The 16,807-nt window shown below is 41.1% G+C and overlaps 1 protein-coding gene across 4 annotated transcripts in view; it reads right to left on the bottom strand.

The window, feature by feature from the left end:
- The window catches only part of ZFP91 (ZFP91 zinc finger protein, atypical E3 ubiquitin ligase), a 112,861-nt gene that overhangs the window by 33,262 nt on the left and 62,792 nt on the right, over positions 1–16,807 (bottom strand). For 3 of the 4 annotated variants that reach the window (XM_073597053.1, XM_073597054.1, XM_073597056.1), the window contains 4 exons: positions 15,814–15,853; positions 13,323–13,424; positions 7,967–8,059; positions 1,049–1,165 (listed from right to left, as the gene is read on the bottom strand). In XM_073597053.1, coding sequence (XP_073453154.1) covers positions 1,049–1,165; positions 7,967–8,059; positions 13,323–13,424; positions 15,814–15,853 — 352 coding nt within the window. The remainder of the gene's footprint in view (positions 1–1,048; positions 1,166–7,966; positions 8,060–13,322; positions 13,425–15,813; positions 15,854–16,807) is intronic. The other variant, XM_073597055.1, reaches the window with a different exon arrangement.

Raw genomic sequence — 16,807 nt, 5'->3', positions numbered from 1 at the left:
ATTATTTTGATCCTGCCTGTGCACACATGTCAAACCAATAAGTTGTACAATCTGCATGTAACGTACCCCCTCTACCATACAGACATTTGTGAAGTGCTGTACATCTCTATGTCCACAACCCACTAGGACACCCTCCTTAAAGTGGTTGTACAGTCTATGGCTCTGTTCACATCTAGGCATTGCTATTTTACAGGCATTTTTGCAGTTTTGCAGTGTTTTTGTACAGGCGTTTTCAAGGTTAAAAGATCGTCAATGTAAAAGCAGTAAAACGCCTGTAATCTGCCAAAAGAGAAGCTCCTCTACTTTTTTGAGCGATGGGCGTTTTGCTTCAGGTGACAGAACGCTCAGATATGAATAGGGACCATTGAAATGAATGGGATTTATCTTGTTAGGTGTTTTTAGAGCTGAGGCTTACAGCAGAAAAATGCCTAGATGTGAACGGAGCCTCAAGGTTTTATACCTTAATGCATTCTATGCATTAGGGTGAAAAACCTTCTGTGCTGCAGCTCCCCCCCAGACCCCCATTTTTCTTACCTGAGCCTGATTCGATCCAGTGATGTGCACAAGCACAGCAACTCCACCTGCTGTCTCTCTCCTCATTGAACAGATTAATAGCAGCAGGAGCCAATCAAATCCTGTGAAACGGGGGTGAGTCCCCGTCAAAGGATGCAAGGGCTCAGGAGCGAGCCCATGGGGGCACCCATTGGAGAGGAAGGGCCTAGAGCGCCGTTGGGGACCCCAGAAGAGGAGGATCGGGGCTGCTCACAGCAGGTTTGGTTTTTTTTATTAAAACAAAAAGAATCTAAAGGATTACAAACACTTTAACTTGGTTGACATTTTTCCAAAAAAACTACTGCCAATAAAGCCCAACCAATTCCTATAAAAACACTCCACTCTTTTTTATAACCATGAGTGCAAAATGCAACACTAAAACATCCATATCCATCCATAACATTTGCTCCTTTCCATCCAGTAGGCTTTACAGTTTTCTCACATCATTCTAACATTAAAAGGTTCCTCCCTATGAAATGGGCTTTAAACCACTCACTTTCTAGGTGCTTCTGGGCCTGGAACTGGATTCTCCTCCTTCACTTCCATCTTCACTTCCACAGTACCCGACTCTTTCCTGCTGCGTGGACCTCTGCGCCTGGGTCCTCCAGATGACCTAAGAGAATACATAAATGTTACTAGGACAGCCAGAAAGAACCAAAGAAGCAGAAGAGAATGCAGGGTAACTTTTCTGCTTCAGGTCACCTTTGCAAGGTTCAGGTGTAATCGTTGGCACAGTATTCATTGCGGCCCGTGTCTTTGTTTTTGGCACTGGGAGTATGGCGCTGATATTTCAGCATCCAAAACGAAGCGGTCTCAAAATGTTCCTAAACTCTCCAGTACTTCTAGTCATTAGTCCGACCCTAACCTTTAAAAATGAATTCCTAGAATTTAAGTGAAGTTTAACACGTATGCGGAACTCAGAACAAAAAAGCTTTTATTTAAATATTTTCAAAAAGATATAAACCCGCTTTGTGCGCACCCAATGACTTTGCAAACCTAGATATTACCTTGTTATTAATAGCAGTGACATCATCATTGTGCTGCACATAGTCTGTGCAGAAAGTAGAGTTATAACAGGAACCCAGCAGGCTCACCCTTTACAGCCTACAGGGACCAGTCACCCTGTGTAAAGAGGCTTTGAGGAAGCTGCTGGGTATAGGCAAGGTGTACAGGGCCTTGAAAAAGTATTCATACCCCTTGAAATATTCCACATTTTGTCATGTTACAACCAAAAACGTAAATGTATTTTATTGGAATGTTATGTGATCAACACAAAGTGGCACATAATTGTGAAGTGGAAGGAAAATTATAAATGTTTTTCAAAATTTTTTACAAATAAAAATCTGAAGAGTGTGGCGTGCATTTGTATTCAGTCAAAACTTTGTAGAATCACCTTTCACTGTAACTACAGCTGCAAGTCTTTTTGGGGATGTCTCTACCAGCTTTGCACATCTAGAGAGGGACATTTTTGGCCCATTCTTCTTTGCAAAATAGCTCAAAATAGCTCCAGCTCTGTCAGATTGCATGGAGAGTGTCTGTGAACAGCAAGTTTCAAGTCTTGCCACAGATTCTCAATTGGATTTAGGTCTGGACTTTGACTGGGTCATTCTAACATATGAATATGCTTTGATCTAAACCAATTGCTCCAGAGCAATGTGAAAGACTCATTACTAGTTATCGCAAACGCTTGATTGCAGTTGTTGCTGCCAAGGGGTGGCACAACCAGTTATTAGGTTTAGAGGGCAATTACTTTTTCACATAAAAAGCCAGGCAGGTTTGGACAGCTTTTTTGCCTTAATAAATGAAACATCATTTAACCACTTAAGGACCAGCCTCGTTTTGGAATTTAGGTGTTTACATTTTTAAAACAGGTTTTTTTGCTAGAAACCCCCCAAACATTATGTATTGTTTTTTTTCTAACACCCTAGAGAATAAAATGGCGGTCATTGCAATACTTTTTTTCACACCGTATTTGCGCAGCGTTCTTACAAGCGCGCTTTTTTTGGAAAAAAATTCACTTTTTTGAATAGAAAAATAAGACAACAGTAAAGTTAGCCCAATTTTTTTTTCTATTGTGAAAGATAATGTTACGCCGAGTAAATTGATACCCAACATGTCATGCTTCAAAATTGCGCCCGCTCGTGGAATGGCGTCAAACTTTTACCCTCAAAAATCTCCATAGGCGGCGTTTAAAAAATTCTACAGTTTGCATGTTTTGCGTTACAGAGGAGGTCTAGTGCTAGAATTATTGCTCTCACTCTAACGATTGCGGCGATACCTCACATGTGTGGTTTGACCACCGTTTTCATATGCGGGCGCTACTCATGTATGCGTTCGCTTCTGCGTGCGAGCTTGTCGGGACAGGGGTTTTTTTTTTTTTTTAAATTTATTTTTATTATTTATTTTACATTTTTTTATAAAAAAAAAAATTGTGTCACTTTTATTCCTATTACAAGGAATGTAAACATCCCTTGTAATAGAAAAAAGCATGACAGGAACTCTTAAATATGAGATCTGGGGTCAAAAAGTCCTCAGATCTCATATTTACACTAAAATGCAATAAAAAAAAAAAGAAACATTGAAAAAAATGTGCCTTTAAGACGTATGGGCGGAAGTGACGTTTTGACGTCGCTTCCGCCCAGCAGTGTCATGGAGACGAGTGGGCGCCATCTTAGCCTCACTCGTCTCCAGGCACAGCACGGAGAAGGATGCGATCGCCTCCGCCGCTACCGACGGCTCCCGTAAGCGGCGGAGGGCACCGGATCGCGGCGGCCCTCTCCCGCCACCGATAAAAGTGATTGAATGTGATGAATCCTCCGCAGAGACCACTTTTATCTGAAAGCCAACCGCCGCACGAAAACGGGGATACCGGGATTATGGCAGCTAGCTGCTGCCATAACAACGATATCCGCCGGCAAACTTTGGACGTACATCGGCGTGCAGCGGTCGGCAAGTGGTTAAAAGGATTTCTACATGTTATTATACTATCTGCATTTGGACTTTTTCCTTTCTTTGCTGCACTTACTCCTATAGAGACTATTGCTTAGCATTTGAAGTCACATTAGTCATCCCTGTGAATTTTATATACTGTATATACATTCGAGTATAAGCCGAGTTATTCAGCACATTTTTTTGTGCTGAAAATGCCCCCCTCGGCTTATACTCGAGTCAAGCACTTTTCTGCAGCATAGAATGACATTTTCCGAACCGACTTTGGGCCCCCATATCCCGGGGCCTATTGGGGCTAGGAACCCCAAATTTGGTGTGCAAAGCAAACCCAGTGGAACTAGCACTACAACATATCCAAAGCTGGGGTTCCTAGCACCAAGTGGCCCTGAGATGCAGGGCCCCAAAGTCCGTTCGGAAAATGTCAAGCACTTTTCTGCAGCAGAGAATGACATTTTCCGAACTGAATTTGGGGCCCTGTATCTCGGGGCCACTTGGTGCTAGGAACCCCAGCTGGATATGTTGTAGTGCTAGTTCCCCTGGGTTTGCACACCAAATTTGGGGCTCCTAGCACCAAGTGGCCCCGAGATATGAAAATAAAATCGGTCAACTGTGTCCATCTGCAGCAATGTCATTTCGGGACCCTTTGGGTCCAGAGACCCCAAATTTTGGCTGCAGCTAGGGGGCATCTAGGAACCCTTAACTACTGAGTTTGAAGTTCGGGGGACCTATGGCTGCAAATGGGCACAGTGAGGCTGCAAATGGGCATTGTTGACCCTCTTTTGCACTTACAGTAGCTGCGCTTTTCTCACCCTCGTCTTATACTCGGGTCAATAAGTTTTCCCAGTTTTTTGTGGTAAAATTAGGTGCCTCGGCTTATATTTGGGTCGGCTTATACTCGAGTATATACAGTATATTGTTTTGATGTCACTATTATTGCATTTTTTTTGCATATTGAGAAGTGAGATTGATATAAGCACTTTATTATTAGCACTTTAAACTGTAAGATTGGTCCAGAGATACTCGGGAATAGTATTAGCACTTTATCATTATTAGTAATTTTTTATTTATTATTTTTGTAGAGGTATTTAGCGCTGCTTCACCACAAATTACATTTACCTTTGGTGCTGGCAACACTTCAGATGTCAGCTGCTTTATATTTATCTGCTGCACTTGGGCACTTTACCACTTATATTGTTTATACGTTTAGTGGCGCATTAGTACTTCACGTTTTACATTTAAAAACTGCATTTTGTATTTGCTCAGGGTACTTTGTGTAATAATAACATTTTTTTGATGATCTATGTCATTCAAGTGTGACAAATATGCAAAAAAAAAAAAAATCAGAAAGGGGGCAAATACTTTTTCACACAACTGTATATTATGTGTACGTTTGCGCAATAAAAGTTCCAGTTTTGCAGCCAAACGAGTCCTGCCCAGTTCTTGGTTGCAATATGCAAATAGAATATCTGATATCTATGTTCAGACAGGAGGAAGCGGTATACTGACGGAAGCACTCAAGCAGAGTGTGGGACGGGTCCATCACAACTCCCAAAAAAAGAAAGCTAATGCAGCCACCACATCTTTGAATTGGTAAGCTGCAATTTAAAGTGGAACTAAACCCATCTTTTCAATGGTTTCAAAGCACAGTTACATTTCCACATGACGGGAATGTAATAGTCACATTTGCTTATGCTCTCAAGCAAACTGTCAAATCATCAAATGGCTGGAGTCATAACTGATCACATGTGCAGCTTCATGGTATTTGCAGATCAAACACAGACTAAAATGGTAGCTTCCTTGGCTTAAAAGGATAGGAGGGTTTAGTTGTGCTTTAATAATTTTTTGTTTTTGGGTTTAATACTGCTTTACCTTTCATGGGACAAACTCGGGGCTCTATGATTTCTAAAACCAGATCTAAAATAAACCGTGGCAAGAACTGGTTAGAGGGTTTGTCCACCTTAATGACTTTTGCTAAAATCCTGCCTATGTAATACCATGTATTCAGGAGATTAACATGCAGAGCTCAGTTTTGCAAAGGAATGCTTAATTTTTCAGCTGCCTATTTCATAACCCCCCCCCCCCCGCCCAAGAGGATTAGCATAGTAGCAGGGCAATTTGTATTTTCAGATGATGATCAGCAACAAAAGTCTGCGTATGTCTGTTATAAATAAACAGAGGGCTGCTTATCACTGAACACTTGTCCCATTAGAGGTTTCCTCTTGATTAAAAAACATTTTCTGCTTCTTTCAACCCTGGCTGCCAATTGAATGGACTGTCCTACTCAGAATACCTACCTATACCAGCACTGACGACCCATATGTTTTCATTGTATGCTCTTAAAGTGTTACTAAACCCTGGAGCCCGCATTCACTATATCTGGTCTCCTACAGTACACAGAACATGCAATTATTTTCGGAAATATAAGTAGCTAAATACCTTTTCTCATCAGCAGTATATACAGTTATTTCCATAAATATTGGGACATCGACACAATTCTAATCTTTTTGGCTCTATACACCACCACAATGGATTTGAAATGAAACAAACAACTGCAGACTTTCAGCTTTAATTTGAGGGTATTTACATCCAAATCAGGTGAACAGTGTAGGAATTACAACAGTTTGTATATGTGCCTCCCACTTTTTAAGGGACCAAAAGTAATGGGACAGATTAACAATCATTCATCAAACTTTCACTTTTTAATACTTATTGGCAAATCCTTTGCAGTCAATTACAGCCTGAAGTCTGGAACACATAGACATCACCAGACGTTGGGTTTCATCCCTGGTGATGCTCTGCCAGGCCTCTACTGCAACTGTCTTCAGTTCCTGCTTGTTCTCGGGGCATTTTCCCTTCAGTTTTGTCTTCAGCAAGTGAAATGCATGGTCAATCAGATTCAGGTCAGGTGATTGACTTGGCCATTGCATAACATTACATTTCTTTCCCTTAAAAAACTCTTTGGTTGCTTTCGCAGTATGCTTCTGGTCATTGTCCATCTGCACTGTGAAGCGCCGTTCAATGAGTTCTGAAGCATTTTGTTGAATATGAGCAGATAATATTGCCCGAAACACTTCATAATTCATTCTGCTGCTTTTGTCAGCAGTCACATCATCAATAAATACAAGAGAACCAGTTCTATTGGCAGCCATACATGCCCACACCATGACACTATCACCACCATGCTTCACTGATGAGGTGGTATGCTTTGGATCATGAGCAGTTCCTTTCCTTCTCCATACTCTTCTCTTCTCATAACTATGGCACAAGCTGATCTTGGTCTCATCTGTCCATAGGATGTTGTTCCAGAACTTTGAAGGCTTTTTTAGATGTTGTTTGGCAAACTCTAATCTGGCCTTTCTGTTTTTCAGGCTCACCAATGGTTTACATCTTGTGGTGAACCCTCTGTATTCATTCTGGGGAAGTCTTCTCTTGATTGTTGACTTTGACACACATACACTTACCTGAAGGGAAAATGCCCCAAGAACAAGCAGGAACTGAAGACAGTTGCATTAGAGGCCTGGCAGAGCATCACCAGGGATGAAACCCAGCGTCTGGTGATGTCTATGCGTTCCAGACTTCAGGCTGTAATTGACTGCAAAGGATTTGCAACCAAGCAACCTATGAGGCTGCATGACCCCTGACTTTCTGTCTAGACAGTGCTGATTGGCCATGTGCTGATCACATACACCCTCCCAAAAAAAACAAAAAACACTTGAGCAAAATACACCAAACTGAGCATGTGCAGAGTGCCTCCAGGGCTCTGTTCTATCAGCAGATCAATTGTAGATGGTGAAAGAAGGGGAGGATCAGAGTAGACAGGATCAAACAGGCTTTTTACACAATGCACAGGATTAGCCCCTTAGGTTCTACAGTGAGTATAACAAGCATGCTTTACTGCATATACAGATCAATTTATCTGTTGTGGGTTTAGTAACCATTTAAGATCAATAATCTTTCTTTTTATGCACTTGAGATCCCATTACATTTACAGTAGATGAGTTCCTAGGCTTAAATGATCCCATCTGACACTTTTTTCCATGCTGGCAACCAATGCATTTCGAAAAGGGGTCTGTTACGTCCTAAAGATGCTCAGCAGTGCTGCCAAATGCTGGCAGTCTCAATTGTGCAGTGCTAGGTGAATAGCTAATCTGCTGGGTTACGCTGCTGACACAGAGGCTTCTCTATGTACCCACATCAAGTGGAAAGCTTACTTTACTCTTTCTGAAGAAACGCTATAAAGAGAACCTGTCAGGATATTATACCAGCTGCCAGTGCTAACTTGTTTATGAACATGCAGCAGGGCCATCTTCCTGATCCTGGCTTCATTGACCTGGAACAAGCAGCCTGCAAAGCCTAAACTGCCAATCTTCATATCCGATCCATGTGTCACTAAGAAGTAAAGCCAGGATGATCCTAACAGGTTCTCTTTGGGAAGCAGTAAAAGATGAACACATGAGCACTCTACCTGTTCATCTGGGGTCTGTAGCTCTTGTCTCTGGGGTCGTCTTTATAAATTTCTTCCTCACTAAAGATATCCTCATCGTCTTCTTCATCCTCACTGAGGAGGAGCAAAGGAGAGAAAAGAAGCAAAGTGAAAGGGGTGGAAAGGACCAAAAAAGGCCCTGTCAATTTAGAGATTAATTTATAAAATGCCTGGCGCTAAATATTCAAAGAGGGAACCTGTTACCTCAACTATTCAGACGTATCTTCAGTTTATTATATTTTATTTTACAAGTGTTTTTGGTGGTTCTCCATTAAAGGGAAATTGGGATTATCACCACTCTGTACCTAGTAGGTTAAACATACATAGTGTTTGGCCACCAAGACCTCCAATGGGGAGAACGTGCGCAACCCTGTGAATGCTCTAATTTACAGAGCTTTCTCGTGTTGCTCCCGATGGCTGAATGGAAAAGTAGGAGAGCAAAGGAAAGAATACGTGCATCTGGGGTGGTACAAATTAAGTGAACCTGTACCGGTTCTCAATTTACAGTAAATAAGAAAGACAATAAAATATACATGTGAGCATCTGCAGGTGCTTGAACATACCTTAAGATGAACTCCATAGCACCAAGGGGTAGCTAAAACTGGAGTGCTCAATTATAAAGACAAATATTTTAGGTTATTAAAGCCGAACTCGGTTTAAAAAAAAAAAAGTACCCGTGCAGCGTAGAGGAATAAGATGTAATACTTTTTACAAATATTTACCTTTTTCCTTACTCCGGCAGGCTTCCGGCTTTCTCCTCTTCTCTCTGACGATTCAAGTTGTGGGTGGGCCCTCGCCATCCTCACATACAATGCAGGACTATATATCCTGCATTGTATGTAATAACGTCAGAGTGCAGCTGCCAAGCATGGAGGAAGCCTGCTGGAGCGAGGAATAAGATAAGTATTACAGCCTATACCTCTACCCCTATACTTATCGAGCTTTTAACCCTTGCAGTGCAGGGAGGCTCCAACTGCAGCTGCGTATTTTTCTGGACTTTAACCACTTCTGATATTTCTCTTCTACATGGAAAAATCTAGAAAATTACTCAGAACCCCCAAACATAATATATATTTTTTACGCAGAGGCCCTAGAGAATAAAATGGTGGCTGTTGCAATTGTTTATGATGCATGATATTTGCGCAGCGGTTATTCAAACGCAAATTTTCTGGAAGAAATACACTTTAATGCATTTTAGTGAACACATACACAATACCCAATTGTTTTGGAAAAAATATAACAGATGATGTTACGGCAAGTAAATAGATACAATAAAACCTTGGATTGCGAGCATAATTCCTTCCAGAAACATGCTTGTAATCCAAAGCCCTCTTATATCAAAGAAAATTTTCCCATAAGAAATAATGGAAACTCAAATTATTCGTTCCACAACCATTTATTCATAGGTCCTTCAGTTTAAGGTCCATATAAAAAGATTATAGCAATGTGACCAGGTTGTGTAACCATAAAATGTCCATCCACAAATGGAAGCCTCCACAAGGGGATTAGAAGCAAAATCCAGCAGGAGCTACAGAGTATAAAAGAGGAGAGAGGTGCCTCTAAGTGTACCAATATGGTTACATTTAATGAAGGTACAACATTTAGTAACTCACATGGTTGATGATTAAAAAAGAAGCACATGTAAGTATGCAGGCATCCGGGGTAAAGCTGTCCACATAGGTCATCCTCCGCACCACTATTTCTCACCGCTGTAAGTCTGCAATCGTGGCCGGGAAGACTACCCTGCAGTAGAGCGATCTGAAAGCAAGGCTTGAAACGCTCGTACAGCACAGTGTGGAAGGGATGACGTCGATGGCGGTGAGGAGGACGGTCTATGTGGACAGCTTTACCCCGGATGCCTGCATACTTAGATGTGCCTCTTTTAATCATCAACCATGTGAGTTGCTAAATGTTGTGCCTTCATTAAATGTAACCATATTGCTACACTTAGAGGCGCCTCTCTCCTCTTTTATACTCAGTTGTGACATGACTCTACTTGTATATCAAGACATCACTTGTATATCAAGTCAAAATTGATTAAAAAAATGTTCTTGTCTTGCAAAATGCTCTTAAACCAAGTTATTCTCAAACCAAAGTTTAACTGTACCAAACATGTCATGCTTTAAAACTGCGCACACTCGTGGTACAGCGCTAAAGTACAGTACCTAAAAATCTTCATAGGCAAAGCTTTAAAAGCCTTTACAGGTTACCAGTTTAGCTATACACAGGGAGGTCTGGTGCTAGAATTATTGCTTTTGCATGGACGTTTGTAATTATACTTCGTGTGGTGCGATCGCCATTTACATATGCATTTACGATTCATGCATGAGCACAGGGGGATTGGGGAACGTCACATTAAAAAAAAATATATATATTATTTATTTTTACACTGTGCCTTCATTTATTTATATATTTTTTGTATTAACTTTATCATAAGGAATGAACAACATCCCCTGTGATAGCATGGGCCATGACAGGCTTGTCAACAAACAAACCCAAACCGAAAGTCACAGAACAGGGGCGGGAACATCTGTTCCCGCCATTCTTACCAGGGTATGCAACCAAACTGGTCACATAGTTACCAGGTTTCCTGATGGGAAAGCCTGGTAAAGGTGGTGGCAGCAGGAAGGGGGGGGGGGGGGTAGACCTCCTTCTGCCACCTGTTGAAGTGATCCAGTGGCTGTATAGCCACTCAGATCACTTTTACATAACAGAGAATCGCCTCCAGAAAAAAACAGTAGTACTGGGGATTTTCTATATATATATATTTATATTTATTTATTTATTTTTGAGATGGTTAAAGTAGAACCCCACCAAATTCGTTTTTAAGCACCTCACCCCTGGAAGATTTACCCCCCCAATGACCAGGCAATTTTTTGCGATACAGCAGTGCGACAATTGCGTGGTCGTGCGACGCTGTACCGAAATAAAATTGACGTCCTTTTTTCCCCACAAATAGAGCTTTATTTTGGTGGTATTTGATCACCTCTGCGGTTTTTATTCTTTGCGCTATCAAACTAAAAAAAGATAGACAATTTTGAAATCAGTTTAGGCCAATATGTATTCTTCTACATATTCTTGGTAAAAAAAAAAAATAAAAAAAATCGCAATAAGCGTATATTGATTAGTTTGCGCAAAGGTTATGGCATCTACAAAATAGGGGATATATTTATGGCATTTTTATTATAATTTTTTTTTTTTTTTTTTACTAGTAATGGCAGTGATCAGCGATTTTTAGTGAGACTGCGACATTTCGGCAGACAGATCGGACACTTATGACACTTTGTTGGGACCAGTGACATTTATACAGTGATCAGTGCTATAAAAATGCACTGATTACTGTAGAAATGACACTGGCGGGGAAGGGGTTAACACTAGGGGCGATCAAGGGGTTAAATGTGTTTCCTGGGAGGTGTTTCTAACTGTGGGGGGAGGAGACTGACAGGGAGTAGAGAGAGATCACTGTTCCTAATCACTAAGAACAGATGATCACACTGTACTCCCCTGATAAAACGGGGATCAGTTTGTTTACATTGACAGATCCCCGTTCTGACTCTCTGTGGAGCGATCGCAGGTGGCTATGGTAATATGGTTGCATAAGTGTGCACACCCTTAAACTAATACTTTACTGAAGCACCTTTTGATTTTATTACACCACTCAGTATTTTTTGGGTATTGATCTATCAGCATGGCACATCTTGACTCATCAATATTTGCACACTCTTCTTTGCAAAAACACTCCAAATCTGTCAGATTGTGTGCACAGCCCTCGTCAGATCGTCCCACAGATTTTCAATGGGATTCAGGTCTGGGCTCTGGCTGGGCCATTCCAAAATTTGAATCTTCTTCTGGTGAAGCCATTCCTTTGTTGATTTGGATGTATGCTTTGGATCGTTGTCATGCTGAAAGATGACGTTCCATTTCATGTTCAGCTTTCTAGCAGAAGCCTATAGGTTTTGTGCCAATATTGACTGATATTTGGAACTGTTCATAATTCCCTCTACCTTGACTAAGGCCCCTGGTCCAGCTGAAGAAAAACAGCCCCAAAGCATGATGCTGCCACCACCATGGTTCACGGTGGGTATGGTGTTCTGTTGGTGATGTGCAGTGTTGCTTTTGCGCCAAACATCTTTTGGAATTATAGCCAAAAATTTCAAGCTTGGTTTCAACAGACCATAATACATTTTCTGACATGCTTTTGGGAGACTTCAGATATGTTTTTGCAAAATTTATCCGGGCTTGGATGTTTTTCTTTGTAAGAAAAGGCTTCCTTCTTGCCACTCTACCTCTAGCCCAGACATATGAAAAATATGGGAGATTGTTGTCACATGTACCACACAGCCAGTACTTGCCAGATATTCCTAAAGCTCCTTTAATGTTGCTGTAGGCCTCTTGGCAACCTCCCTGACCAGTTTTCTTCTTGTCTTTTTATAAATTTTGGAGGGACGTCCAGTTCTTGGTAATGTCACTGTTGTGCCATAATTTCTTCACTTGATGATGACTGTCTTCACTGCGTTCCATGGTATATCAAACGCCTTGGAAATTATTTTGTACCCTTCTCCTGACTGATACCTTTTAACAATGAGATCCCTCTGAAGCTTCAAAAGCTCTCTGAAGACCATGACTTTTGCTGTAGGATGTGACTAAGAAAATGTCAGGAAAGACCTACTAGAACAGCTGAACTTTATTTGGGGTAAATCAGAGGCACTTTAAATGATGGCAGGTGTGATTGCTTAATTCTGAATACAGCTACATCCCCAGTTATAAGAGGGTGTGCACACTTATGCAACCACATTATTTTATTTTTTATTTTTACTTCCCCTCCTAAAAGATTTCCGTTTGTTTTTCAATTGAGTTGTACAGTTTATAGGTCACATTAAAAGGTGGAAAACGTTCTGAAATTATTAATCTTTGTCTCATATTTTTACATCACAGAAACCTGACATTTTAACAGGGGTGTGTAGACTTTTTATATCCACTATATATATATTTTTTTTAATAAAGAATTGCCATATTTATGAATTGTTTCATTTGTCACTTTGTTGTACTTCAAGTCCTTATCTAAGGTGCCCCTACTGTATGGTGGGCACCTGCGTTCTGAACACAAAGCTTTTTCAGATCCAGCTTCACTTCCAACCTAATTTAGCAATAAAAATCTGAAAGATGTTCTAACATGTTTTAATTGATGTTGACACGCCATTGTTTATTTCACCTAAAAAATGCACATATACGAATATAGGTTTAAAAAAGGTACTATCTGCTTCCCTAAAATGAAGGAAGATGCAAACAGGAGGAGATGGAAGAAAGAGTGATACGAAATGAATGGGACATACCATACCTTTCTAACTGAGGAGGCCTGTATGTCTCATCAGTGGGGTCATCCTTGAATGGAACGTCTTCCTCACTTATTAAGATGTCTTCCTCCTGGTCTTCTGTCTCACTGAGGTAAGGAGGAAAGGACAAGGAGGTGGATGAAGAGGAAAGAACTGCACACTTAGTGAAATGATTGTACAATTTTATATAAAAATAATCCCAATTCTGTGCTCATACATATCCTTCTCTAAATTTGTCCCAACAAAAAAAAAAAAATGTAAAACACGATCAAAAAGCTGCTGTGTTCGTGAATCAAATAAGTGAAAACAAACAATGTGACAGCATTCACTCCTACATACTGTATGTGAGCTTAGATATACTACTACTCATACTATTGCTCCTTGCTCCTTAGCAAACTATCTATTCCCATTAACTTCCAGATCTCCAAAACTGCAGACTACACGAGTACATATAAATGCAGCGTGATGATGTCATTGACCCCCCTCCACTTACAGTGTTTCCTCATTAGAGGCTCTCTCAAGAGTGTGCTTTAGACCTTCTATATATGTAGAGGTCCTTATCACCTAGTAAGTGCCTGGCCACATGGGAACATGGTGAGAAGTTGCTAAGCATCAAAGACTGCACTTTTATGCTTTTTTAATTATAATCACTGCATCTCTGCATGTGATATAGAAAGTCTCAGTGGATGGACTGGAATAATTTATATATACTTTTTTATTCATTTATGTTGCTATTAATTGGTTGATGAATTGTAATTTAATTTATTTTGATACAAATTTTATTAGGAGAACTGACAAGGGAAGTCACGTATGTGGGAGTGAGCTCTGTTTCAATATACACACATAGCTTGTTTGCACTGCTAAAATTTTGCAATGCATTCAATAAAATAATCAAAATCCATTAACAATTGTTAAAAGAGAAGTATGGCCAAAGCTTTTTTTGGGTCTTGTGGGTCACTGGAGTGCTCCCGTGATCCAGATTTGACCAACAATGGTCTGTAATCAGCTAAAGTGGCAGCCACTCCAGGCTCTGGAAGGATCCCAACCATACTGTTGGGATACACCTAACTGCCTGATTGACAGCTGGAGAGCTGAAGCCAGCTGTGCCGCCTCATCTCCAGCCCGGCGCTCCAATGGCACAGTGGTGTAGTGGGTAGCACTCTCGCCCAGCAGTAAAAAGGGTCGCTGGTTTGAATCCCAACCACAACACTACCTGCCTGGAGTTTGCATGTTCTCCCTGTGCCTGTGTGGGTTTCCCCCGGGTACTCCGGTTTCCTCCCACACTCCAAAGACATGCTGGTAGGTTTATTGGCTTCTGTCCAAAATTGGCCCTAGTATATGAATGTGAGTTGGGGACCTTGGATTATGGGCTCCTTGAGGGTAGGGACCGATGTGAGTGTGCGATGTAGGTGTGCTGTGCTGCGTAAAATTGACGGCACTATATGGGTACCTTAAATAAATAATCATATAATAGATGAGCATCTTAATGGGATACAATGTACATGGATAGGGACAATTGTAGACACCTACCCACACTCACTCAGGTTGAACTGGATAATTGCTCAGTTCTCAGCCTTAGAGCTGGTGTGAGTGTCAGGGCTGGGCTCAGCCCTTTCTTCTCTGAGCTGGCCGCTCAGCTGTCGGCTAATTGCCAGCTCCCATCTCTCTCCACAGTTCCCCAGCTGTTGTTGATTCTGCTCGTTAGTCCTGCCTACTTAAAGCCGTCCAGCTCACTTGATCTCTGCCTTCGCCTTTGTCAACATAACAGAGACTTTCTCCTGCGTTCCTGTTGAAGACTTACTTGGCTGAAGTCCCTTCGGTTCCTGATCCTGCTTGCTATACTACTACATTCATCTCTGGCTCTCTGACATTGCCTTGGCTGACTACCCGATCCGGTTACTGAACTCTGGCTTGTTTTGACCACGCTTACTCTGTTTACCTTTTTATTATTACTATTAAACAAGTGTAATTTAACTATACTTCTGTCTCGGTCTGATTCATGGTTCCTGATAGTGAGGACAGCTGCATGCACAAACAACAATTGAAATTGTGGCGCAAACAAATGCTAATGCACCATCCACATGACTTAGCTTCTACCCACTGGATAAAATGTGAAGATACACTTGTGTAGCTTGGGTAGTTCAAAAAATGTTCATAAGACGTTCATAAAAATCCCAATATGTTGTACTTCCGTATATAATTCAGAATAAAAAAATCTATTTATGTTTGATTATACAAGTGTCATAGCAAGCGATTCTGAGTCGGCGCATCATATCTGATGGTTGCATGCATGGGCTGTATAAGGCTAAAAATATGCAACAACTTAATATATAATGTTTTGTCAATAAATCCTCAGAGAGACAACCCTTTTTATCACTGGATCTGCATGCTTACAAAACAATCTAAAACATTGTAAACCCAACTTGCGCAAAAGAAACCACAGATTGCATTCAATACCTGGAGGGACAGGCTTACTTTAGGAGTTTGATTTCTCACCTCATGTCAGCTGTGTACGATGACGGTCCCTCATCTATCTCTGCAAAACACAAAACAAGAATCATGAACTCACAAGCATTCCTTCATAGAGCAAACCAAAGTATTGTGCATTCTACTATAGTAGTAAAATACATTTTAAAGGAACGTTCATGTCCGTGTCATGTCAGCACCAGCTGTACTTTCGCCATGAATTAACATAGTATTTTTACCTTACACCACAGCGATCTAGACCTGGTATAAGCAATATTAGGAGATCATTTGTTTGTAAACACCTCAGTTTATAGAAATCCAACCGATAAGCCCCATCTGTTGCCAACATCCCAAATTGAACAATATTATATAAAAAAAAGGTTAGTATAGCCCCACTACGTACATGTTTTTCACAGCTCTGGGATGCAATGCTGCATCCTAAGAAAAATTAGCTGTCACACTTAGAGCTTCTGCCTGTTTACCCTAATGCCGCGTACACACGAGCGGACTTTACGGCAGACTTTGCCCGGCGGACTTTTCAACGGACTTTCCGAATAAACGGACTTGCCTACACACAATTCACCAAAGTCCGTCGAATTCGTACGTGATGACGTACGACCGGACTAAAACAAGGAAGTTCATAGCCAGTAGCCAATAGCTGTCCTAGCGTGGCTTTTTGTCCGTCGAACTAGCATACAGACAAGCAGACTTTTCGACCGGACTCGAGTTCGACGGATTGATTTAAAACATGTTTCAAATCTAAGTCCGTCCAACTTTTGAGAAAACAAAGTCCGCTGGAGCCCACACACGATTGAATTGTCCGACGAAATCCCGTCCGCCGTAAAGTCCGCTCGTGTGTACGCGGCATTAGGGGAACTTTCATCTTTTGTATGACCCTCGGATTATTATATATACCATTCAAATTCACTTACCTTGACTCTAAAGCAAATATGCATGGTACTCTTAATCAATGAGCACCAAATGCTTTTCCTATGTTAATATTGTCTTGGTTTGCTTGTATGGT

The sequence above is a fragment of the Aquarana catesbeiana genome, linkage group LG08, assembly GCF_042186555.1.
Source record: "Aquarana catesbeiana isolate 2022-GZ linkage group LG08, ASM4218655v1, whole genome shotgun sequence".
Lineage (NCBI taxonomy): Eukaryota > Metazoa > Chordata > Amphibia > Anura > Ranidae > Aquarana > Aquarana catesbeiana.
The sequence above is the reverse complement of the archived record's forward strand: the minus strand, read 5'-3'. Positions and strand labels throughout refer to the sequence as shown.